We start from the raw sequence: 27653 nt of genomic DNA, 5'->3' as shown, positions 1-27653 counted from the left end.
TAACTACTAATAACTAAAACACAAATGTGAACAAGAAATTTTAAATACTTATGAAGTACCCTATGGTATATTAGAACGTCTATTCCTTTTTCCTCGACCTTAACAAAAGGAACTTGTTTACGAGGCTGTCCAAATCTACCTCTTTTGCTCGATCATTCTCAACTGATATTATGGCCAGTGAGCTTAGGCGATTTTGGGACATAGTAGACCTCGCAAAACTTTTTATTATTTTCAGCTTAGCAAAAGTTCTTTCTGGTTCAGCGGATGTTACAGGGAGAACCAGGAACAACTGGAATACAGTGCAAATCTCAAGTATACTGCTAATCAGTAATTGTTTTTTTTCAAAAATAAAATCAGAAAACTCTATGATACTGTGAAAATTTTTGATTTTTTCATAAAGTAAATTTTTTGCTTGAATTAGCTCCGATGCTAGATTTTGTGTTAGGTCGTTAGGATATTTGTCGGTTAATACTTTTCAAATTCCTGGGATTTTAACAATGTTTGTGGGTTTAAAATTTCAAATTTTAAATAAATATTTTGAAGTGCGTCATACCTGATTCTAAACTGAGTTAATATTATATCCAAACAAGCATAAAAAATTGTGACTTTTAAACGACTTTTAGGATTTTCAATGGGCTCATCAGCTGCTATTTTATCAAAAAAAGGTTTGACTCTACTAACTCTTTTGTTTTTTAACAGAGGTTCAATATTCCAAGATTTCGCAATTGAAATTGATAGCTCATACACACTTTCAAAATTGTCCCTAAGATTTTCTATTTTAACAAGAACTCATGATATTAGATCTGTGGTCAGTCCTATGTCAATATCATTTTTTGTAAGCATTTTGAAAGCAAGTTAGTATTTTCCAATATTGTACCTTGGAAATTTAGTAAGAAAATAAATTAGAATTTTCTATTTTATCTTGTAACATCTTGGCCTCATCTCTATCAGTATATTTTTTTCAGTATTAACGTTAAATTCGATAGACACTTGACGACGGACAAAAAATTAGTTTTTATCGATAGTATGCTTTCGGCTCTTGATGACCATCTAGTTGGGCATCATTTTTTTAAAGTTAAACTAACAATTTTACTATTTTTTATTTCGCAGTTTAGGCTTTGCCAACGGGGTAGACTTTCACTGAAAAGTATATAAAGACTCTGAACCGTGCCAAAAATATTTCTTATCTCGCTAATATTGCTCACAAAGTTATTTAAAGTAAGCGTGCTTATGGAAAAAGTCTACCGATATGATACTTTAATCAAAAACGTTGTGAAAACATATTTACAACCTAAACATATTTACAACTACACCAAATTCCAAATTAACCCGTACAATAATAATTATTATTATACCTGTAGAGAACAATGTAGTGTAAAATAATGAGTTGTTTTATATCGGCCTAATTATTGCTGAAAAAAGGATTGTGTGCCTAATGGTAATTTCAGTTTTCGGTTTGTTTGATAATTGTTTTTGAAGGATGAGGTGCCGGGGCTTCCAATTTACCCGGGGCCCCCCCGCCTCGCGGGGTCCGCGGGGCATTTGCCACGCGCCTGTAATAATAGGCGGTTGAAGCGTAGTGCTAGACACATTACCTACCTTGTATACCAAACGGCTCTAGTATGGCAAGCTGTACCTTGCTACTCCCAAGGCGTTAAACGCTATATACGGGAGCTATTATTATTATTATTAACGTAAAAAATTCCGTTGTGTTGAAGTTCCAAGACAAGTGTGAAAAATCGGTTTAGACGCAACATACTGCGTATTTACGCATCAGCTATTTTTACACATGTCCGATATCTCTTGAGTTAGAGTCAATTTAGACACTCGCTAAGTGTTCTCAACCTTTACATGGTTGATGACCGCGATTTGGATTCCATCGAAATAAAGTAGGCCCAGTCCAGATTAGTCATGGCAGCAAAAAGAGACGTTTATTAAAAGTACTTTTGCTTAAATTGGCTTGGCTTTATGTTGATATCTCGCAATATCTCGACAACTATCTATATTGTACTAAATTTTTCAATGCGGTTCAAGGACCAGGAGGGTCTGAACCTCTTATCATATATTTGACATTTCGGTGCGCTCTTTCATATTAGGATCTAGGCATTTTACATATAGGATATAGTTTGAGTTATAGAGATAATCTATAATTACAAATTTATAAACAGTAAATATTGTCCTTCAAGTAGTAATGAGCAAATGCAAAACTAAGACCAATAATTCCGTAGTCTTGGTTTTGCAGTCTAATAAGTAGTCTTGGCTATAGTCTTGCAGATCTGATGCTAGTCTGGGTTTTGCTTTTTATGTAATGATGCTTATACGGTTACTTTTCTCGAATATTTCATTTCATTTTTTCCTTTACTTCTTACGTGGAGCATAGAGCTTCAATAAATGCTCTCCAGCGGGTTCGGTTGTTTAAAATTGATTTGACCAATTGATTCTCGCCATGACCGGTTTACTGATTCGATCTTCTTTTTAGTTGTCCTTTGCCATCTGTGTCTTGGACGATGAGTTCTTCTACTGCCTTGTGGGTTCCACTCAATATCTCTTCCAGAGTTGTTGTTGCCCCTTCGCCTTAATACGCGATCCACCTCCATTTCTTCAGTTTGATCTCATTATACACTTGCTTCTTGTTGTTTAAGCTCCACAAATCTTCATTTATTATGGTATTTGGCCAGAAAACTCCTACAATTTTTCGCAGACAGCGATTTATGAATACTTACTGTCTCTACGCCATTAAGCAATATTGACTTGACATTTGAATTGAAATTTTTCATACACACACATAACACACATAATTTTGGTAAGTTGAGAGTACTGTCCAGATCTGAAAATATTGTTGAGCATTCCAAATATTATTCTGGCTTTGCTTATTCTGTTTATGGTATCTTGGTCTGAGTCTCCGTTGGTTGAGAATATACTACCAAGTAAGTAAAATTATTTACTTCCTCTATAGGTATTGTTTCAATGATAAAGGGAGCGATATTGTTGTTACAAACTCATTGATTTAGTTTTTTTAATATCGATCTTAATTCGACCTGCAATTCTAGTCTCATTTGCCAAAAGTTAAGTAATTTTGATGCCATATCCGCGTGACTATGAGAAAGAAGAAAGATGTCATCTGCATCGCTCATATCTTCTAACATGCTAAAGGGGGTTCACCATATTTTACAATGATTTTTGGAAATTGTTCTCTTTAGAAAATTATCCAAGAGGATATTAAAAAGAAATGGCGACAGGATGTGATCTACTTCACCCCATTCCGAATGTTAATGGGTTCACTCCGTTGACCCTTATGCAAATCTGCACACTGAACCTCACAATAAAGCGCCTTTATACTTCTTACAATTTTATTAGGAATGCAGCTCTGCTGAGGGAGCTAAACGGTGCTAAAGAGATGGCTATCAAAATCACGCTCAAAATCACTAAATATCAGGAATAAAGGTTAACGCCATTCCAATGATTGTTCAACGACTGACGAAAATGTGGTTCTATATATTTCGATAACCTTAAGGATGACTCCAGAAAGAATTTTATTTATATTATTCAATAATGTAATGTTTCTCTAATGTTGACATTCCGAGAGGCTACCTTTCTTTAGAATCTTAATTATAAAGCCGTTCTTTTAGTCCTTAATAATGGTACTCTCACTGTTGCATGAAGATTCTAGATGAGAATGAAATAGGTCAGTAAGTAGGCTGATATCAATTTGGAGTATTTCTGAAAGTAAATTGCCGGAGCCAGAGACCTTAGAGCTTTAGCTCCGTTTGTCTTTTTACATATGGATTTTCGTTTGGGGTTAGAGGTGACGCTATTGTTGGGCTAATAAATTCATCATTTGTAGCACCAACAATTTCAGTGACGTGCTCATGCCAGCGTAATATTTCTTCCTCTGTGGATGCCGTTTAATCTTAATAAGTTAGTCATTCTTTTGTTAGCTAGTTTTCTTGTTATGCTGCATAGCCCGCTCATGTCATGGCTTTCTGCAGATTTTTCTGCTGGGAGTGATAAGTTGATAATCCATTGTCGCTTGTCTTTAGATATATTCGTAGCTCATATTTCGCTGACTTGATGGTATTTAAATTATAAAATTTTCCTGTTGAATCCATGCATTCTTTCTGAGGATCGCTAGCTTTAGTTTCAAAATGCCGATTAGAAGATGATGATCACTAGCAATGTCAGCTCCTCTTTTAGTTTTAAGTCTAATACGGATGATCTCCATTTCTGAGATATTATAATGTGATCTATTTGATTGCTTGTTGCTTGATCTGGCGATGTCCAAGTGGCTTTGTGAATGTTTTTATGTGGAACTATAGTACCACCAATAACAAGTTGGTTATATATAATATAAATAAAAATCAAACAGAAGTTCTCCGTTGTTACTTATTTGGCCTAGACCATGTTCATCCCATAACATTCTTTTTTTCCAACTTTGTGTTATCATTCCCTACTTTTGCATTGAAATCCCTGCTTAATAAAATTATATTAGGCGTGCATATATTTAAAAAGGATGACGAAAGCTGTTCGTAGAAACGTTCGTTTTCTTCAGTATCTCGTATTCTTACAACGCAAATATTATTTAGTTATCTATATCATATTCATTGAATATGTGGTGATTAAGTTTGCATGCAGAGTTAATGCAGCTTGACTTGGAACTGTTGGTATAAATGTCTAAGGGAATTAAGCTCTTCTTAATGTAAAAGAAGAAGGAAAACTGGAATATGAAGAGAATAGAAAACGTGTAGTATCTGAAAGTATAAATAAGATATTTTATTTTTATATCAAATAAAATAATATAGTGAATTCGTAAATTAATGATCTTCGTTTTATTGTTAGCACCCGGTCTATACAAAATAATTTGTACCGATTCAAAAATGAACTTTTTCACGCCTGATCTGTTAAATCTTCGCTTCAGCAACGTTGTAGCGAAATAGTCAATTATTTAAGAATTTAGCGAGACACTTTCTTACGTTACGTATAACTAAAACGACTTGGTTGTGGTGGGAACGATATAAAAATCATTTCCGTGGGCGTTAGACGCAATTTTTGTGTTTTGTTTGGCTGTATCGAAAATGCTTCTGCATAGGGGAAGCATCGTAGTGGAGGTTAGTGAACTTTAGCATCGGTGCACTTTGTATTTAATATCGGATTGCACTAATTATACAGTAGGTTACGTAACCATTAATTATATTTATTTTTTTGCTCACCCAGTGTACTCCATGAATGGTAATTTACATTCTGTTTTTCTCTGTATATTTGACTAAATTACATCTCTGATTTATGTAAGAGCATCACTCTGTAACAACCAGTGCAGTTCCAATCCTCTGGATGAAGATTCCTCTCCGACATAGTTTTTTTATATTGCTCCAATCCATGTTGCTTTTGTCTCCCCTTTTCTCTTCTCTCTGGTGGTGTCTATTTTACAATTTTATCAAGTATTTGGTTCTCACTCATTATTTCTACATACCCATACCGTACCAGTTGTCTTCCCTGTATATTAGATATCTATAATCGTTTGCACACATGCATGATTTCTATCATCTTTTTGTTCTATGCTCTCTCAATTTTTTTTATAGGAAGTGTGTTTGGGTCATAGTATTGAGTTTAGATGACTTTTCCTTGATTTCGCTTTCTGTTCACCCTGTATAATCTAGTTGTCTATGGTCTATTTACTGCATGTCTCTATTTCTATTTTTTAGTGCTTGATCTGTATACGCTTAATAATTAATAGCACATCGATATCTGTTACCGTTTATGAGTTACGGGGTGTTTCTCAAAAATATGCATTTTTACCAAATCGCATGAAAACATTTCCAAAGCACTTTTTTAAGTAGAATTTAATGGTTTAAGTATAATTTTTTTAAAGTTAATAATTTAAGAGTTATCAACTTAAAATTACCTTTCTAAAATATAGCACACTTGATATTTTGTTATAATCCCCTTCGAAATACAGAATTTTTAAAAGTTCACCACTTTTAACTAGTAGGCGTTGGATCCCTTATTGATGATCTGCCCCTAATGGAACTCGAAAACATATTTTTCCAGCAAGCCGAGGCACCGCCTCAGAACTGAAGTTATCAGCACATTTTGCAGGCAATTTCGAGAGTAATTGAATAGCTAACCAAGATCCCAGCCGTTGGCCGTAGAGACTACCGGACTTAGTGCCTGTTATCCTTAGTTGATTTTATATCTTTGCGGAAGAATAAAGGTTCTTATTTTAAAATTGCCCGTATAATCTAAACAAGAATTAGAAGTACTTAGCGGTTAGGCGAGGGTATCTTTCACCCTCACTGAGTTATTGAATTCCGCGAGAAATGTTCAAGAACGGTCCCGTCTGTCCATAACAGAAAACGGTCGACATGTCGAACACCTGTAGCAAAATCTCATGTCTTGGTTGGCTATTAATGTTTATTGTTATTAGATATAATTTAAATATGTTGATATTGTTAAATCTAGTTTAATTTTTTATAAAATTCTGCATCTCTCATTGTAAATATTATTTTCGTTTTAATTGTTGCTCACAGCTAGAATTTTTTTGCATTACAGCCAGCGTCGTTCAGCTTACTTATTCAAAGTGGGTGAATTTTAAAAACTATATCTCGAAGAGGAATCGAGCAAAATACGAAGTATGCTTTTTTTTTTGGAAAGGTAATTTTAAGTTCTTTTCAACTAATTAAAAATATACAGGGTTTTCCATATAAAAAATTAAATTTTTTGTTGATAATTTTTAAATTATTAACTTTATAAAAATTATACTTAAACCATTAAATTCTACGCAAAAAGGTGCTTTGGAAATGTTTTCACAAAAATACAAAATTTTCCATAGCAAAAAAGTTATAGCGATTTTTTAAAAATGCACATTTTTTAAAAACACCCCGTAACTCCGAAACGGTAACGATATCGATGTGCGGCTTTAACCATCATGTTTTTAATAAAAATTGAGCTCCAGACACCACTATTAGTTTTCGTCTATCTCCTATAGAAAAGGGTGTTTCCTTTTAAAAGCGTCCAATTTGACCCACCCTGTACATATACAGGGTGTCCCAGAAATAAGTGCAAGTATTTTAACTGGTAGTATAGTTCAACCCCAAAAACACCCTTATGAGGTTTTTTTCGCAAAAAAAAAGTTTGAAAATTCGAAATCTTTTTTTTGGAAATTTAGTAAAATAACTCCGTTATTTTGGACCTACTATTTGAAAAACGATAAAGAGAAAATATTTTTCTTTCAAGGAAAATCTTTGATTTTTCTCGGTCGTAAGTTCTGAGAAATTTCTACGAGTGTCTTAGACCGTTAGAGGATTCCCATTTCAGGCTACGCATGGATTCTTGAGTTCCGCTTTGAGTTGGTAACCACTTAGTAGGACGGTTTTAGTCAGTGGGGTGGTTGCTCCTTTTCTAGCTAGATCGTGTGCTTTTTCATTGCTTTCTAACCCTTGGTGGGAGATGGTACCCAGAGTAAGAGGGCTTTATTATCTTTGCCTAATGTGTTTAGCTTCTCTAGGCATTCTTTGACAAGCTTCGAATTGATGTTTAGAGAGTATTTAGTTTACGGCCCTAATACTCCTATCCCTGTCTCTGCTTTGGTTTTGGAAGCATCAGTATACCACGTTATGCTATGGTCTTTTACCAGCTGAAGAAACGTTTCACTCTTCCAATCCTTTTTAGAGCTCAATGCTACAGTGAGGTGTTTCTCAAAGTTGTACATTCTTGGCATGTCATCAACTGGGAGTTGGAGGAGTGGAATTTTCCTTTTGAGGGTATTCGAAACTCCTGAGCTGACAATTCCCTCAGTACTATTTCTGTCAATGCCCATTCTAATCATTGTCGCATTGGCATATCTACCGACGACAATGTGCAGAGTTAGGTCTCGAATAACCTCCATTGCTGCTGTTAGGTATGTTCTCATAGCTCCTGTGATGCAGATGCATGCCAGTATCTGAACTTTGCACAGGTGTTTCCTTGCTGTAAGTTGTTCTAGTTTCGTGTACCAAGCAACTGCTCCATAGGAAGTCATGAGTTTTACTATCATGATATGCATCCAGAGCAAAATGTTACCTATTTCCCGCCTGTCTTCTGCATATCATTAGACTCGTTTTGGCTTTGCTGGTAATGTTCTTAATATGCCTGTTCCATAGAAGTTTACGAACTTTTCTATAGAAGTTTTTTTGTCCAGGATTATTTCTAGATATTTCATTTGCTGTGATATTTCTTTTCGATCTCGACGGATTCTCTTCAAGTTTTTTAGACTTCGCTTTCTGGTGAATGGTACTACCGCAGTTTTGTCTGAGTTGATGCTCAGCCCGAGAGTCCTGTAATATCTCTGAGTGATACAAAGTCCTCTTTGGATAATATCACACAGGGTACCTTTATGTTTCCTCCGAGCGATCACTTATATTTAATCCGAGTATTTGCAGCTCGCGACTTGGAATTGGAATTATCAGTGTCAGATTGGAGCTTCGGGTTTCACGAGCCACAAAAATCAGATTAGCATGGCGTGCAATAGGTAAATTCCACAAATTTAGACGGAATTTTTAGCATTTTAATAAAATAGGACCCTTGACTCATGCCCCACCACTGGATGATCCTAAAAGTCCATCCAAGGTGCTTTAAAAATTATTGTAATTTTTTTTCTTATCTTTTTCTTCTTTTCGTTTCTTGGCTTTTTCTCCATAAATTTTAGGATTTTCACTTTTTGTTAGTTGGTAATAAATTAATAGTTTTCTCATAAATTTAGGTGTGTGTCATAGTGCTCTTGGTGCGTCACTCCACATCTCAAGGGTACGATTACTCAACTGATGAGGAATATAGTCCAGAGTATGGAGCCGGTGCTGACTACGGCCATGAATATTATTCAGCTCCTGTAAAAGAGAAGAAAGAAGAAGGCAATTCTGTAGATTACGAAGGAGATCCTGACGCAGCTGAGTTTGAAAAGTTCTTTTTAACTCCTTTAGGTAGGTAAACCTTCTTTCTACATATATTATTTCTATATATTATTACTAGCGGAACTACTCTGTTCGAAAAATAATGATGTTATGGTACATCCTATTCGTTAGATAGCCAGTCGAGATACGATATTTATATGCGGAACTCTTTAGATATTCATTTATCTTATGTTAAGTAATAAGTAAGATTTTGACCTACATTGAGGCTCCGTTTATAAAAAAACTATGGACTCTGGTGCTCTGATTTAGGGTTTCCATACAAGTTTTTGGACATTAAGGACAAGTGAGCTCTGAAATCCGGTCAAAATCGTTGAAAAATAAGTTATGAATTTATTTATGTCTCTATGAGAGAACACCTGACAGAGAGAGATGTCTGTAATTTATAATTCACAGGTGAATTGGATTCTCTGTCATTTTTTGAATGCCTGATTATCTTCTTCTCTGGCTTGTTGAACAAACGGCGGACAGACTTTATTTTAATGGTAGTTGAGAAAGTGTTAAGAATACTGTCTTTATATGCTGCCTTTATACCGGGTCCGTTTTGAAAGTGGCTCACCTCTATAACTTTTTTATTTTCTCAGATAAAAAAAAAACAAGATTTGGCATGTTAATATATGACATAAATTAGAACTGATTGACGTATTCAACTGTTTTCAGTTACTTTCTGTTTCACCGGAAATGACTACAACTTTTGATTTTTAAATGGCACCCTCGGTATATTTCTACTTTATTTGATAGAAAATGACATTCTGAATAGAATGAGATATCGTATGTCAACTTTTTTTAATCAAGGAGCCTTGAAAAAATAGATTTGATCGTTTAATGGTTTTCGTGTCTTGTTCTGGTCGGTTAAAAGATGGCCAAATCGTATTTTTAATCATATTTCAATTTTTTCAAATGGAACACGAGTGGCTCATTAGCATATTTGGAAAAAACATTTTTTTACGAATAATTTGATATAACACACTTGGTATTTCGGGTCAAATTGTCGTTATGAACCTCATGTTACAATTTCAAATAAACCATATGCGAGAATGTCAAAAATTTTCTATCCAATAAAGTAGAAATATACGGAGTGTGTTATTTAAAAATCAAAAGTTGTAGTCATTTCCGGTGAAACAGGAAGTGACCAAAAACAATTTTGAATACGTTAATCCATCGTAATTTATGTTATATACTAACTACCAAATCTGATTATTTTATCTGAAAAAAATAAAAAAAGTTATAGGGGTGAGTCACTTTTGAGACGCACCCGGTATATATATACTGACTGAATATGTTTTGTCTTTGTGAACCAGATTTGCACTGCATATGTTACAAATGACATCAGAAATTTATTATTTTTTATTAGAAGAGAAAACTTAGAATTTTATTAGTTACTACAAACTTTCGTGTTGACATTATTAAATACTTAATTTTATTTCTAAATTTTAATATTGTTATACTGGGTATCAAAAAATAGCGTATCTAACTTCGTCGGGTGATTCTATAGATATGTGAAAACAGAAATTTTCTATGAACATCTTCCCTAAAATACTTTCCGAAAAAATTACAACCCTCCAATGTTAAATAAAAATAATATGTTTTGTTTATTTTTAAGAACATTGGCAAACCGTTTTTGTGAACGGTTTTCAAGATATTTGCGTTTAAAGGTTCCGATACATTGATTTAACCATTAGCGAAATCAGGAGATTAATCTATTTAAAATTTCTTTACATTTGATCATTTCACTAATACAAAAATCGATGTATTGTAATAAAGACAGATCTTTATCTGCCAACCCCGAGCTCAGAACTAGTTAAAGGCTCAATACTGTACAATGCCAAAAAAATGTACAATCATCTGCCTTTAAATACCTGGCGACCATCAGTCGCTTTCATTCTTTCCCGCATTTCGCAACGCTCTGAAATCATACTTACTGGAGAGAGATTACTGCTTACTGGTAAACGACTTTTTTGTTGATGTTTAGTCATGAATAATTTTGAATTTTAAAATTTTGATCACTCATACACTGGTTAAAAGTCTAGTATTTAATATATTATGACTCTTAAATGATAAGCCTTTTTTGTGTTCTGCAATCTCCATGTATTAATGTACTAATTTTAATGACGCAATTTTTTTTGAATTGTATGATTTGTATTGTATGATATTTTTTATTATTTGCATATTTTTTGTGCAATTGTTTGTTTTGTAAATGCTTTGTCGATGAAGGTATTTTGGCTTTTTGGACAGGGTGGCTCGAATACGACGCTCTACATTGGGATTTCGGAAACCGTAAGAGATACAGGATCGGTTAAATGGAGGCAAAGTTGCGCAATTTGATGCCCAATAAAATGTCGTATTGCATTTTGAAAAATTCCGAATACTTCCGAATATATTCGAAAAAAAAAACACGGAATTTTCAATTTTGTTTTCTATTGTTTCCTGGCTTTATTTGTTAAGATAACTTAAAACCAAAAACACATTTTCATGGCCACTTTTTCTGCACTATAACTCTGTGTGATTAAATATTGACTCTGACGTTTCAGCTTCTGGCGACCATCATCAACTTATTTTTTTTAAAAACGGACCTGATTTTTTTTAAATTTAATTAAATACTTTCATCACTCTTAAAACACTATATATACTCACCTTGATATTTGCCGATGTTTCGTACAGAAAATTCCATCACCAGAATATTTTATGCAAAAAAATAAAAAATAAAAATACAATACGGCATTTTATTGAGCATCAAATTGCCCAACTTTGCTTCCATTTAACCGATCCTGTATCTCTTACGGTTTCCGAAATCCCAATGATGAGCGTCGAATTCGAGCCACCCTGTACAATAAAGCGTTGTTTATAATATCTTGAAAACCGTTCACCTTTTCGAACTAAACGAAGAGCTCCTCTTTTATGTAAAAAATTTGTAGCTTTTTATAACATTTGTTGAAATTACTGTATCTGTAAGGATACAAGAAGTACCATCAGTCGTACTCTTTACCTTAATGGAAAGTACCATTTCAGAGTTGTTACGGAATTTTTCACAATCGCCATTCGCTTTGGCATTAAAATGTGTCGTAAATTTACTTTATTATTACAGTACCAATTTTCAGGAGAAACGGTTGACCCACCAAAGTTAGATACACTATTTTTGTTGTACTACAATTGTTACTGTCATAGATCCTCTTTTTGGATAGACTTATATACTCGTATTCATAAGGTGTACATAATCATAACAAAACAAAAACAAAAAATCACAATTTACATCAAAGAGAGCACCGGAAATAAAAGAATGACGAGATAGAGATGGGTACAAACAAAACTGAAATGACCATTCCTCCGCCTTGTTTCATTTCCGTTTCTAATGCATGAATATTAAAATAGTAAATAATAGTAGTAGTAGTAATAATTGTAGTAATAGTAAACTTCTTCCTCAGCCTTTTTATTCAATAAAAATAACATAATATATTTGCAGAGTTTGATTCGCCAGAGGAATCAGCATCTTCAGACCAAAAAAAGAAAGTTGCTAGTAAAAAACCAGTCAATCCCGATCCATTCCAGCACTTAAGGAAGGCGTTCTTCGAAAAGACAGCCGAGTCAGCTTCCGATCCTCAAAGAGCTGAGTATTACGATAATGATGAAAAGAAACAGCAAGCTGAGCAGAGCCAGATTAGGCCTGGTCCTCATTATATCAGCCATCAAATTCCTGTACCTGTGACTTTCTTCAAGGAAGATGATGGAGAGCAGGCTTCGAGTAAGGATGATGTCGAGACCATTCCTCCACCGTTGAAGAAAAAAGGAAAGGCACCTAAGAAAGTAATTATAGCCTAATACTACATAATACTGTTTAATAAGTAATTAATAAGATGGGAGTAAACTTGGTTTGAATTTATAACTGAAGTGAAAAGAAATAAATTAAAAACCAATAACTGTGTGAATCAGGGTTGCCACCTTTTGTATTTAAAAATTCGGGACTGCATTAGTGCAATCTTTTTTCTTAAATGTAAAATTTTATGTGGCCATCGGATTTTAAAACAATATTTTATGCCTTTTTGCGTTAATTTAAAAAAAAACTATTTGAAATTTTTAAATAATTATGTAAAAATAAAAATTAAAAGTTAAAAATAAAATTAGAAAACAATCAATTAAATCTAAAACAACTAGAACAAAACTTAAACATAGTCAAAAATTTCAACTGTATAATTGGCTTTATTAGTTTATTTAATTATTTTTAAATGAACATTTTTTGGCAAAATAAAACACTAATTCCCCACAATAAAATATTTTAAAATATAACATACTTAGTATACACAAGCATAAAAAGGCCTTAACCACTACAAGTGCGCTAATTTCCATTAAACACTTTACTTTTAACACTGGACGCGCGTTTCCTTAACCAGCTTAGCATCATCAGCAGATCATAAAAACTGATGGTTAGCGAAACGAGAGTCCAGTGTTAAAAGCAAAGTGTTTTGGTGTTTAGCGAAACGAGCGTCCAGTATTGCGGTGAATTAGTGTTTTGTTTTACTGTTGTAACACAACACCAAAGGTTCCGATACTATAATGAATTTTTTTATTTGTTTTGTTGCTGTAATAATAAAAGCCTTGTAATTTTTAATAAAATCCAAAAATTCCTATATGTGATATATTAAAATTAAGTGAGATTTGAAGTTTCGTTCTAATGAGCTTAACTGAACATCTATTTCTAGCGTCTGTCTACTTCTACATACGTGAAAATATATAAATAACAACCTTAAACGATGAAGGCATATAATTTACTCTAGTTTTAAAAATACTTCATTTTTTGAGGTTTTAAACTGTGATGTTTTACTATTATCAGAAAACATAAGTGTCTGTTTTCATAAAAAAAAAGGAGTAAACAGTTAGTGTAGTATAAAATATTTTTTTGAGTTTAATCAAAATACAAAAAGATTGCAGTACCTATTTATGAAAAATCCAACCAACTCTACTTTTTAAAGACAAAAACAATCTTTATCAAACGAGTAACAATGTTAAAATAATGGACAATAATTATTTATTGTTTATTTTTATTAACAATCTAATATTAATTTCATATCCTTTACTTTCTTAGTTCCATTTTTAGCCGATCATACCAATAGGTATGGTAGGCTATTAATTTCATTCAAAACCAGTTATTTGGGTCATAAATGTCCTAAATACAAACTATTTTCATGGTGTCTGTCTGTCTGTCTGTCTGTCTGTCCGTCTGTCCGTCTATCCGTCTGTCCGTCTGTCCGTCTGTCCGTCTGTCCGTCTGTCCGTCTGTCCGTCTGTCCGTCTGTCCGTCTGTCCGTCTGTCCGTCTGTCCGTCTGTCCGTCTGTCCGTCTGTCCGTCTGTCCGTCTGTCCGTCTGTCCGTCTGTCCGTCTGTCCGTCTGTCCGTCTGTCCGCCTGTCCGCCTGTCCGTCTGTCCGTCTGTCCGTCTGTCCGTCTGTCAGCCTGTCAGCCTGTCCGCCTGTCCGCCTGTCCGCCTGTCCGCCTGTCCGCCTGTCCGCCTGTCCGCCTGTCCGCCTGTCCGCCTGTCCGCCTGTCCGCCTGCCCGTCTGCCCGTCTGCCCGTCTGCCCGTCTGCCCGTCTGCCCGTCTGCCCGTCTGCCCGTCTGCCCGTCTGCCCGTCTGCCCGTCTGCCCGTCTGTCCGTCTGTCCGTCTGTCCGTCTGTCCGTCTGTCCGTCTGTCCGTCTGTCCGTCTGTCCGTCTGTCCGTCTGTCCGTCTGTCCGTCTGTCCGTCTGTCCGTCTGTCCGTCTGTCCGTCTGTCCGTCTGTCCGTCTGTCCGTCTGTCCGTCTGTCCGTCTGTCCGCCTGTCCGCCTGTCCGCCTGTCCGCCTGTCCGCCTGTCCGCCTGTCCGCCTGTCCGCCTGTCCGTCTGTCCGTGTGTCCGTGTGTCCGTGTGTCCGTGTGTCCGTGTGTCCGTGTGTCCGTGTGTCCGTGTGTCCGTGTGTCCGTGTGTCCGTGTGTCCGTGTGTCCGTCTGTCCGTGTGTCCGTGTGTCCGTGTGTCCGTGTGTCCGTGTGTCCGTGTGTCCGTCTGTCCGTCTGTCCGTCTGTCCGTCTGTAACACGATAACTCAAAAACCGCTAAACCGATTTTAACCAAATTTGGCACAAAAATATTATGGCACCCGAGAATCTGGCCATTAGCTTTTGGTGGGGGTGGAGGGTTGGTAAGGAGGTATGGAAGGGGGTTAAAAATTTTAAAAAGTCGTAACTCCAAAATTACAGTAGCTAGCGAAACGCGGTTTTCAAATTAAGATTAGGAATAATATTTGCAACAAAATTTGTAATAACATCAAAATCAGTCAAAGTCGCAGTTTTTGAGATATTAACATATTTTAGTATGGGCGGCTATACGTGCCTCCCGGCGCCAATTTTTTTTTCTAGATTTAGTTTTTTTTAATAATTACTTCGGCTTTTTTAATCTATTGAAAATGTTACTTTGTTTCTTTTTTTCTGGAGGTTTTTCTTAATATGTTTTTTCCACTGAACTTGTTCAAACTGTATATAAAATGTGTTCTCTCAGTCACATCAGCCTTAGATGACTATTCAGATTACAATTTGACTGACTCTGTCTCTGATTATCAAGTCTGCCGTAAATTTTGGCGAATGTTCTACTATGACTTTTTTTCTCCTTTTTCTGCCTTGTCTTATCCTAGAGATTTTTGGCCACTCATTGTTTTGTGGCCATTTTCGTGATTGGTTTTGCAACGCCGCAGAAGGGTTCGGGCCTAGAAATGGCATTGATTAGCATTATTTGGCCATTTCATCTGCTGTTTCGTTATCTAACCCTTGTCGCCTTCGTGCTCTTTTTGTGGCAATTCTTGTGGCTTTTGCAGCTCTGTAGAAGGGTTCTGGGCCTATGAATGGCATTGAATGGCCTTTCACCTGCCTTTTTGTTACCTTTGCGAACTTAATGCCCTTGTTCTTTACTTAGGCTAAACAAATCCACAGATTGGAGATTTATTACAAATTCGTTCTTTATTGTTTGTATCATAACTCAAGTTGAAGAAATTAAATTATGCATTAGAGCTGTTTCATATGAAAGTAACGTCAATATTTGGATGAAAATTGGTGTTTGGAAGCTTTTTGACATGAGAAATTTGATTTTGATGTCAATATGACTCCTAGTTGTAGAGGGCGCCACCTACATATTTTTTAACTTGTTTTAAGAGTAAAAACTTTTTGTCTGTACCTGTAGAAAACTACTGAGTGAAATATATCTTTTGGTAAAAATCGCTACGAGCAATGGTTCTCGAAATATTTGAAATCGAAATTATAAATACCTTCATCAATGATATAAATTAAACATGTTAACTAAATAATTATTAGACTGAAATCATAAATTTGAAATGGTTTTGTGCCAAAAGTTGAACTGTTTTCGAAGAAAAAATGATGATTAATTAAAAAAAAATAATAATAAAAAAAAGTTTCCGAATTTATCATTTCAGTCCTATCTACTCAGCATTTCTATTTTTGTCAATAATGACATGACATGTATTGACTATTCCATTCTAAATATCTTGGGAACGGTTGCTCGTAGCGATTTTTACCAAGACATTTTTTTCGTAAAAAGTTCCGGAAATGTATATTTTTTACTTAGTAGTTTTTTAACAGGTGCAGACAAAAAGTTATTACTCTTCAAAAGAGTTAAAACACATGTAGGTGGTGCCCTTTACATATACGAGTCATATTAACACCAAAATCAAATTTCCCATGTCAAAAAACTCCCAGACACCAATTTTCATCCAAATATTGACTTTACCTCAGAAATTATTTGGAAATAATCGAAATAAATTGAACTTCTACACCCTATATCTCCGAAACTAAGCATTGTAGGACATACATTTATATGAAGTTTTTTACTTATTTTTATCTGCAGAATATGCTTCCGTTATTCGGAATACAGTTGGGACCACCCTGTATATTTAAAATATCTGAATACAATTGAAGAACACTTGAGATTTTTTCGGATATGTCTTATGTAAACCGTTGACGTTCAATTAAACTGACATGACCTGAAGTCAAACTTCAAATTAATAATTACGAGCCCTAACAACTATATGTTGGGACAAGGTCTTTTTTTGCAATAAAAATAGTAATTTGTTAAAACGACTCAATTTATTTTGTTTATTATTCTAAATTCAAACATGATCTAGACAATTTTACTATATTTTTATAACTTTGCAAACAAATCACTTTTGATAATAGCTTATTTTGGCAAAATCAAGCCAAATTTGCTGACAACTATATATTGGGACAGCACAATAAGAAATTTGTTTAATACGGAGTTACATCACTTCTCGCCTTAACAACTGCCTGAACTCTTAAGGGCATTGTATTTACCAAAGATTGGCACATTTGAGGAGAAAAATATCCCAAATTTCCTGCAGTTTTGTCCGCAAATCAAAAATTGTTCGTTGAGGGTGGTTTCTTAAATATTTCTTCATTTTATGCCACACAGTTTCTATAACAATGAGGTCCGGAGTACTTGAAGGATGGGATAGAACTTTTATATTATTATTACCGAACCAATTTTTAGTTGATCTTGCTGAATGGCACGATGCTCCATCTTGTTGGAAAATATAGTCTTCGTTTGGAAACAATTCTTGAGCACTAGGCAAAAGTGAGGTCTCAAGAATATGTTGATATGTAGTAGTTTAGGCTTTCGCGGCCATCGTTTGAAGAATTTTGGTTTTTCGGGTTATTAGGCCGTCGTCGGTTAGAATTGCTTCCTAACGTTTCGCTAGCACGAGTGGCTAGCATCTTCAGAGGTGTGTTTGCTCCGATTGCTCACACTAGACTAGAGTCTAGTGTGAGCAATCGGAGCAAACACACCTCTGAAGATGCTAGCCACTCGTGCTAGCGAAACGTTAGGAAGCAATTCTAACCGACGACGGCCTAATAACCCGAAAAACCAAAATTCTTCAATATGTTGATATTTTTGGGCGTTAACAGTACCATCTATAAAATTTAATTTGCCCAAACCTCTTGCTGACATGCAACTCCAAACCATAATCCCCTTAGGAAATTTAACAACCCTTTTTAAGCAATCTTTATGAAAGGCTTCTGCTTTATTTCGTATTATTCGTTTTCGATGATCTCCCACGTAAACATAAAATTTAGACTCATCGCTAAATATGACCTTATTCCATTCATTTTGTGTCCACGATAATTTAGATTTTGCCCAATCCTAGCGATTTTTTATTTCTTAGCGATTATTTTTATTTGAATTTCTGTCAGTAGCGGTTTTTCTTTGGCTTAAATAAGAATTTGTATCAATAATCTTCAGGTAATTGATTATCCACACAAAATAAAGTTTACCTTGTAAAACCCCAGACCGCATTTGAGGATATATTTTCGGCAACATTCTCTTGATATATTTAAACCAGTTACAGTATTCCATTTAACTGTTACTTCGCGGGTAGAGTACTTGCAAATTTTTACTAAATTTCGTAAATCTCTCTGAGATACAACTTTTGGCCTTCCCGAACTTTTACCTCTAACGTCTACGTTGGCAGATTCGCCGTATTTTTTTATTATATTAAATACCGTGGTTTTTGGAATACTTAAATCATCAGAAATGTTTCGAATTGTTTTTCCCGTACTGTATTGACGATTGATAATTTCGCCTAGTTTGTGATTTGTAGCTTTTCCACGGACCACTACTTTGGATTAAATTAACAAAATTGAAAATTAAAAAAATTTAAATTTCTTACAGTAAATCTCACTACTCAAAGTATCGAGTCACTTACAAGCTGTCAATGATGAAATAAACAGTTTGCGACATTTGTGACGTTTATAGCAAAGCCGCCTATGATGATATTAATAATTTAAAAATACTTGTCCCAACATTTAGTTGTCAGCAAATTTGTCCTTTTATGAACAAAATCCGCTACTGTAAATATGGATTGATTTACAAATTCATAAAAATATTGTCAAGTTGTTTAGGATATATGGCTATGTTTATATTTGAAAAATTAAACATATATTTTTCAGTCATTTTGAAAAACCAGGGCAATAATTCCATAATATGACCTTGTCCCAACATATAGTTGTTAGGCTCGTACAACCCGGTCACAATTACTGAATGAGGTAAAACCAAAATACATTTATTATATATGGTTTTCCGCTTGTTTTTAATTTTTAATTATGTTATGTGTTCTAAAAAATCTGTATTTTTAAGCGTTGTTCTTAAATTTACTTGACATATATACCGTTTTTTATATTATTTATACTTTCTTTTTTTCTTTTTATAGTACAGAGTAACTGACGCCCGTCCTGGTTTTGACGGTTTCAAAGACTCCTACGACGCGTTTGACCTGCTGCGCCAAACTGAGGAACAAATCGACCAAACCAAACCCAAACCCAGATACTACAGTGGTAAAGACGTCGATTACAATACCGGTAAATCCTCATCTACAGTATCCCAAAACTATCCATCGGCCGCCGGTTACTTGGCAGCACTGAAAATCCCTACCACCACAGTTCACCCTGTAGAGAAATACAACCTTCACCCGGTTACTGTAGATTACGAAGCTCTACAAAGCAAATATCGCGAAGCCTTAGCTAGAGTCAATAAGAAACCCGAACCGAAATCGAAACCTAGAGATGGACAGGTACAATCTACTGAAGATGCTCCTGAAAACTGTAGAAAGATACATTCTCCTGAGCACGGTGACGGTATGAACTGCTTTGTATGTGAAGACGCTGCTAACAAAGCTAAATTTACTCAATGTTCCTATTCAGAGAGCGATGATCCAGTCAATAATTACTCTTCCAGCTCCATGAAGTACTCTGTACCATCAGAGGATTCTGGTAGATACAGGTATAAAAGATCTCCAGGAAGAAAAGGCTCTTATTCCGATGACCCATATTTTGAGATCTCAGAACGAAGCAAGAAATACTATGCCGATTTCGAAAAAGAACAAGAAGCTGCAGGAAGTGAAAGAGATAAAGATTTCCATTACAAACCCTATGGCCCCGATGATTATGAAAGCTACTCAGAAAGCCAGAGTTCTGAGCTTCTGAAGGTGCCAGGAGCTTGCCAGAAGGTCGAACGTGAAGGTGCCACTTGCACTGTGTGCAGAGATGAAAAAACTGGAGGTAACTTCGAACAATGCTCTTACACCTCCGCTCCTAAAGAACATAAATACGCTTACGTAGCCGAAAAGAAATACGATAGCGATGATGAACCTGAAGAAAGTAAAACAGTGACAAAGGAAAACAGTGGTGATGATGGTGAAAAAGAAGAATCTGGTGGAGAGGGAGAAGAAACTTCAGCTGGAGAATATGCTAGCGCAACTAAAAGCAAAGCCGTTGTAGAAGATATTCCTGAACTTGAAGCAGCAGGTACGAGTGTTGAAGAAACTGAAGCTGCTCCGGAATCTGAAGAAGATGACGAAGAAGAAGACGACGGAGAAGAATCAGATGATGGTAAGAAGAAGAAAAAAGAAGAGTCTGGTTACGATTATCCTTATTATAGCTATGACACCGCTAAAAATAGCAAAAACAAGCAACTTGTAGACGATAGTCCGTATAATATTCCGGAACATTTTGCTGAGAGTATAAAGAGTAATAGTAATCAAAGACCCGTGGAAGAAGAAGATGACGAAGAATCTTTTGATGAGTATCATTACAAGCTTTTCCCCGAGTTACATAAAACTTCTGAATCGAACAACGAAGAACAACATAGCGAGCCATCGTCCAAGAAACAAGAAGTAGAAGAAGTAAGTAAAAAACCTTGAAATACATTTCAAATTATAATTTGTTCGAATTATTTTAGGTTCTGGCTGAATTTGCTAAAAAAGACCGTACGAATTGTAAAAAAGCAGAAAAGAATGGAATGACCTGCTTCCTGTGCGTCGACAGTAACAAAGTTCAACACGAAGAGTGCATGTACATTGCCGAAAGCAAACCGAAAGCAACCCATCTAGCGTACCACGAGGTCCAGAGGCTTAAAGATCCCAAAAGGGCATCAGATGAGGAGGAACCTGAAGAGTCTAAAGTCCAACCTCAAACGGAACAACCTCTAGATACAGTGCTGCCTTTGGCCTCTGAGAAAACCAAGAAGAAGAGGTTCTTCAAGAAAGTTACCACTCCATTGCCGTTGGCTGATTTGAGTGGTGCAGGATCGGAATTGCATAAGTTTATAGTACCGTTAGATCAACCAAGACATAGGTACCTTTAAAAACTCTTTAATAGTATATTAATTTTTTTAAAGATATGTGTAAAAAGATTCGCCTGACAGTTTCCGGATATTACTGTTGATTGAAAGAATTGGGAAGATACGCAACCTAATGGGCAAATTTGTGACAAGACTGATTTGATTTCCCCTTACGTCTCAAGTGCTGTACGGTGGAGACACCCAATCGTTCTGCGGCCAACGCATAAAACATTTATTTTCCCTAATTCAACCACTCATAACTTACGCAGGACTACGGTACAGTATTCTTTATCCTCTGCGCTGTAAATGATATCAGCGCGCAGCGGCGCAGAGCTAAACTAAATCTCGGACAGGCTGACGGTAACGCCAGCTACATCTCGGACAGGTTTTGTGCCACGAAATCGCCTATAAGGTTGCGTATCTTATCTCTCTTATTTCTTCAATCAACGATATTACATTCTAGAAACTTCTCTTTTAGGAGTTTTTTAATGTGTAAAATTAAAAAAAATCATGTCAGTGTTAAAAGTATGTACTGACTATTTGTACTGGTTTGATGAATTATAATCTATCCAAAGAGTTAGGAAAGATTTCGACAGACGACAATCAAAATAAAAATAACAGAAAATACTATTTATCTATGAATTAAAATGACAGACACACTGTCACCGTCATGTATTCACTAACTGGACAGACTATAGTTAGATTTAGTGCATACTTTTAGGCTTTTCGTTTCTAGTTATTAATGTGTAAATGCAAAACCAAGACCAAGAATACCACAGTCTTGCTCTTGGCCTTGGACAATAACAAGTAGTCTTAGTCTTGCAGGGTCTAGTCTTGGTCTTGGTTTTGGCCTTGGTCTTGCTGCAAAGTCTACTGCTTTTACTAGAGGCCCTTTCTACAGGGTGGTCCGAACTGTATTCAGGATTCCTCGGCAGCATATTCTGTAGATAAAAATAAGTAAAAAAGTTCATATAAATGTATGTCCTAAAATGCTTAGTTTCGGAGATATAGGGTGTTGAAGTTTCATTCTTATTTCGAATTTATATAATATTCTTTTTTCGACTTTTTACTTTAAAAATTATTTATTTTTCGTCTGTACCTGTATAAAACTACTGAGTAAAAGATATACATTTACGACATTTTTTACGTAAGAAAAGTCTTTTGGTAAAAACCGCTAATGGTTCCCGAGATATTTGGAATCGATATTATCAATACCTGTCATCATACCTTATCAATACCTGTCATCATTGACATAAATTAAACATGTTGACTAAATAGTTATTAGACTGAAATCATAAATTTGAAATGTTTTTGTACCAAAATTCAACAGAAACTGTTTTATCATCATTTTTTCAAAAAAATATGACTAATTTAAAAAAATAAAAACTTTCCAAATTTATAATTTCAGTCAAATAACAATCTAGTTCTCAACATGTTTATTTTTTGTCAATAATGATAATGATATGTATTAACCAATTCCATTCTAAATATCTTGGGAAGGGTTGCTTGTAGCGATTGTTACTAAGATACATTTTTCACGTAAAAAATTACGGAAATGTATATTTTCCACTCAGTAGTTTTAGACAGGTACAGACGAAAAGTTATTACTCTTCAAAACAATTGAAACACATGTAGGTGGCGCCTCCTACCTACTAATATGACTCCTATTCATATTGACATCAAAATCAAATTTCTCATGTCAAAAAACTCCCAGACACCAATTTTCATCTAAATATTGATATTACATCACAAATTATTTGGAAAAAATCGAAATAAAAATGAAATTTATATGTATCTTCGAAACTAAGCAATTTAGGACTTATATACGAACTTTTTTACTTATTTTTATCTGCAGAATATGCTGCCGAAGTTCCCCGAATACAGTTCGGGTCACCCTATATATAGAAAATTCTTAAATAAACGACTTATTATGTCATCTAATGTAAATGAAACTTTAAACAAAGAAACAATCTTTTTCTGATGAAAATTTGTATTTTTAAAAATATTATATTGAAACAGCATTCGCATTGCTTCCAATAAAATTTTATGCAAAGTTGGGAAAATATTATTTTCAATAAATTAAGTAAATTAATTAATAAATTAATTAAATTAATTTTAAACAAGTAAAAAACTTTTTACATCACATTTATTTATTTGAATGGTTTCGATTATCATATATTCGCTGGCAATATTATTTAAATCATATATTCGTGGGCAATAGTTCCCTAGAAACTTTTTTTAATATTTTTTATTTCATAAATTATAGGGAGGTGGCATAAATAACTAAAAATTTCATTATTTTTTTAAATTTTTATCCATAAAACATGAGATGCAAATAAAATATGTGCGAAAAAATAGAAAATCGCAAAAGTGTTGCATGCTAGATTGCAGTCTCGCTTATCACTGTTTCTAGCCTTCGAAAAAGTTCTATGGGTATTTCTCCACTTGCAACTATAAGAAATCTACCAAATAAAATAGTTATTTTTTGTAAACACTGCTGGCGTTAATCCGATGGAGGCCAACTTGGCAACAGTGATTTACTAATAAACAAATTTGCCTAAAGGACAAAAAAATGCTTAACGTTTCGGGAAGTATGTCTGAAAAAGCGTATCTTCCCGTCGTCGGAATAAAAAATCCACAAAAAACAATGAAAAAAACTATTAAAAATCTCTAAATACAACTATTCATGAACATTTTAGTTATTTTTAACAGATACTATAAAAAAACTATAACAGGTCTATAAAAATCGTTGACTGTTCTGTTAATATGACATTAGGTATATTATCATTGCAAGGTGGCAAAATACCCATAGAACTTTTTTGAAGAGATGAATCCGCCACAGATGTTGAGATATTTTTTACTATTTCTAGTGGTATAATACAGTTTTTCTCAAAATATTACTTTTGTTTAAGGTTTCCCAGATCTAGCGAACCGGTAGCATCTGCCAGTGCTCCGGACTCTGAACGAATCGAATCGAAAAAATCAAACGCTGAACCTGAACCACCTCAAGAAATTGACGTAGGTGATGAAGAAGGTGCTTACAGCCACGAGACCAAACCAGTCTACAGTAAATTATTCGATACAACTTTGCCAAGGTACATGGTAGAAAAAACGGAATTCGAGAAGGATTTTGATGCCGACGCCGGGTTCTAACAAAATTAAATTACAGAGAAATTTGAGAATGAATGATGTGTGATGATTTATGTCGTTGCTTACAGAATGTCGATTTTAAAATATTTGTGTTTATTTCAAAATACTACTTGTAAGCAAGGAACAATGTTTTTAAAAGTTCAAATTTACTAAATATGGGGTAATCGCTGTCCCTACTTTATCCATAATATTGGAAATTACGATGTGTGATACAATTTAATTTCTAGTGTGAATAACTTTTCATTTAAAAGTGGTACGCTTTCTATATTATATAGGTCATAGTACTATGGTCTGTTATAATTTGTTGTTATATTTGTTAGATAAAATAAATAAACTAAATTATAAAACAAACTTGGCTATTTTCATCATCGCAATTGCCTTAAATGAACCAAAAAAAAGTAGATTAATATTATTGAAAGTATGTCGAGTTTTTTAATAAATATTTCTTGGTAAACTATACTTTCAGTAGGTACGTTAACTTGTTGTGGTAAATTTAGAAATTCTCTGATTAAAAAAAAAAACGAAAAAAGTGAAATAATGAAGTATTTGTTACCACAAGAAATGTGTTAGTAAGGTGTGTTAGCAAACATTCAGTTAAGATTGTTTTAAAAAAAGATATAAACTTTTTATGGTATTATTGCAAGCGTGAAATTGCATTTCATCACAATATTAAACTTTTAATACAATCTATGTTGATATCGCTCTGGTTTGTAAGTAAAATTCAAATTGGTAATTTATGTAACTGTTCATTTTTTTCCTTTTTTTTAATCGTCAAAAATGATGATTCAAAAAATGGTCTCACAGTGGCCTTTGAAGTTCCAACCGATAATAACTTGACTGAACGACATCTAAGGTAAAGTAGTCAATTACTGACCGCTTAAGCAGATGGTGCAACTTTGGTCCATTATTGTTTTTTTGTCGAAGCTGGTTGAAATTTGACATACCGGATGGTGCATCGTTGTTGGAAAAATAGGAAATCCCATGCAAAATTTCAAACTAAACTGTTCAAATATTGGCTCCCCTATTGATTTTACAGCAAAGTCGTAAATAGATTTTTTAAAGGTTTATGTATGGTAAATACACATGCCAAATTTGAACAATTTTGGACAAGCCGATTTTGAGTAATTTAAAAAAGATAGCAACTATTTTTAAATTAAAACCGTAATAGGTAACAATCAAGCACCAGTTAATGGTCAGGTTCACAAACTATGATTTTGTCATTGTCAAAAGTACCTAATTTAATTTTATTATTCAGGAGAAATTAACCAAACCATGACAGATACATTGTCTAAGCTATTTCCCGCATGGTACCATTTTATCATGCTCACTTTTTCTTTGTGTGTCTAACAATAAATTATTACTAATACTGAATATTAAAATTTTATTAAAATTAAGTTAGGTTTGAAAATGACGCTGACAACTAAAGTTATGTCGGTTTTGACTGGTGTTTGATTGTTAACTATTCAGTTTTAATTAAAAAATCGATTCAGTTTTTCCCAAATTACTCAAAATTGGCTTCTCCAAAATTGTTAAAACTTGGCATGTGTATTTACTAAACGTAGAGCTTAAAAACATTATTTACGACTTAGCTATAAAATCAATAGGGGAGCCAATATCTCGACAGTTCAAAATTTGCGTGGGATTTCCTATGTTTCCAACGATGATGCACCACCCGGTATATGTTCTATAAGTACTTTAAAGTGTTGCTTTTAATAAAAACATAGCATATTATAATTTTGCATTAAAAATTAAATATTAACGGATATTTTGAAAAAAGCAGTTAGAACCAACTGACCGGCAAGAAATTGAAGATATCTAATTAGAAACCATAAACCATAAGCGAAACCATTTATTGACCGGAGACAGTTAATGTGATGATGCAAAAAGATACTTATACAGGGTGTTTCAAAATTCCGTGGACATAGAACTACTTCGTATTTTTGGAATCAAAATAAGTTTATTGGACACAATTTACCTCTATACAAAATGCTTCGTTTGGCCATATAAAAGACCAAATAGTGACTATAAATATTCTCATATCAATTAAAAAATTAATAAAAAATAGAGTTTTTGAATGTGTGGTTTCATAGGCACTAACTATAATAACTGACTTGGTTTTACATGAAATTTTACAACTTTTTGTAGTGGATGAACCTTCGAGAGTTTTTTTTTCTCGAATAATATATCTTTCAATATCATATCAGTATATACCTACATAAGTAATTTTTCCAATCGTCAAATAAATAATGAAATAAAGTTGCCAATCAAAATTATAAAACAAAAATCGTAAACGTATACGGGTCAATACATTTAAAGCAGTCAAAATTAAAAAAATACCAAAAATAGTTGTACCAAAAACCCTTTCTTCCAATTTTGTACTGACTGGATAGCCATCAGTGACCGTTAGCGGTTATATAGACACTTGATTTTTAATAATCATTATTTTGCGTTTAATAAATAATAAAATTGCGCGATTTTGCTTTTTTTTCTTTTATTATAGGCTAAACTCTATACAATTCAAGAAGTTAGTGAGACTTCTTGAAATACCTTAGAATTTTGATGGTCGGTGAGCATGTCGAAATTAAAAAACTTTGACTAGCGATAATTCGTAAACTATGATGTATAATTATCAGATATACTTGCAATATAGGATTATAGTATAGTTTATTTTATAGATTATATTATAGTATATCCTCTTCATCAAAAATTGAGATTCTTGTATTATCCATTACAGGGAGCTGGAAAGTGCTTTGAGTAGTTTCGAGAAAAGGGTGATAATAAAAATTGCGGTAAACAAAATCTTTATAATTTTATGAAACACTATAATCACTTTATAATCGTCATATAGGATATTCGTTTAGTTATTTCTTATAACATACAGTGTGAGTCTTAAAAAAAATAAATGCATATATTTTCAGATCTCGATAAAAGAAACATATTTTTTACCCTTTTTCAAATAAGTCCAAAATAATCGAGTTAATTTGCTTTGAAAATTTTAAAAATCAAAAAAGGAATTAAGCTCAAATGTTGAGAATAACTGGATGTTTTCTGGATTTTCTTTCTTTTAAATATATGGAGGAAACCGTGGAAGGGTGTATACGGCAAATATGTATGTGTATACCCTCGATATGGACGAAGTAGTAGTGAGTGGATTGCAACACAACGATTCATAAAATGGTGGATCAACTGCAACTTACGGGAATATATTTTCGGGTGGGCATGCTGCCCTAACCTAACCTAAACTAACCTATCCCTCGATATGGACAGTGTATACCAGGGTGTATACCCTCGATATGGACGAAGTAGTAACAACTGGATTGCAACACAACGATCCACAAAATGGTCGATCAACTGCAACTTACGGGAATATATTTTCGGGTGGGCATGCTGCCCATAAATTGTGAT

General features: G+C 34.3%; 1 protein-coding gene across 1 annotated transcript in view; it reads left to right on the top strand.

The window, feature by feature from the left end:
• LOC115878061 (ABC transporter F family member 4-like) overlaps positions 1-24345 on the top strand; it is a 38881-nt gene extending 14536 nt beyond the window's left edge. Inside the window, exons 2-6 of the mRNA XM_030894415.1 lie at positions 8735-8951; positions 12400-12740; positions 19192-20661; positions 20718-21112; positions 24011-24345. Of these exons, the coding sequence (XP_030750275.1) occupies positions 8735-8951; positions 12400-12740; positions 19192-20661; positions 20718-21112; positions 24011-24251 (2664 nt within the window). The 3' untranslated portion in view covers positions 24252-24345. The remainder of the gene's footprint in view (positions 1-8734; positions 8952-12399; positions 12741-19191; positions 20662-20717; positions 21113-24010) is intronic.
• Positions 24346-27653: the final 3308 nt, after the last annotated feature.

This window comes from Sitophilus oryzae, unplaced genomic scaffold, assembly GCF_002938485.1.
Source record: "Sitophilus oryzae breed Bouriz unplaced genomic scaffold, Soryzae_2.0 scaffold_1500_pilon_pilon, whole genome shotgun sequence".
Taxonomy (NCBI): domain Eukaryota; kingdom Metazoa; phylum Arthropoda; class Insecta; order Coleoptera; family Curculionidae; genus Sitophilus; species Sitophilus oryzae.
The sequence above is the reverse complement of the archived record's forward strand: the minus strand, read 5'-3'. Positions and strand labels throughout refer to the sequence as shown.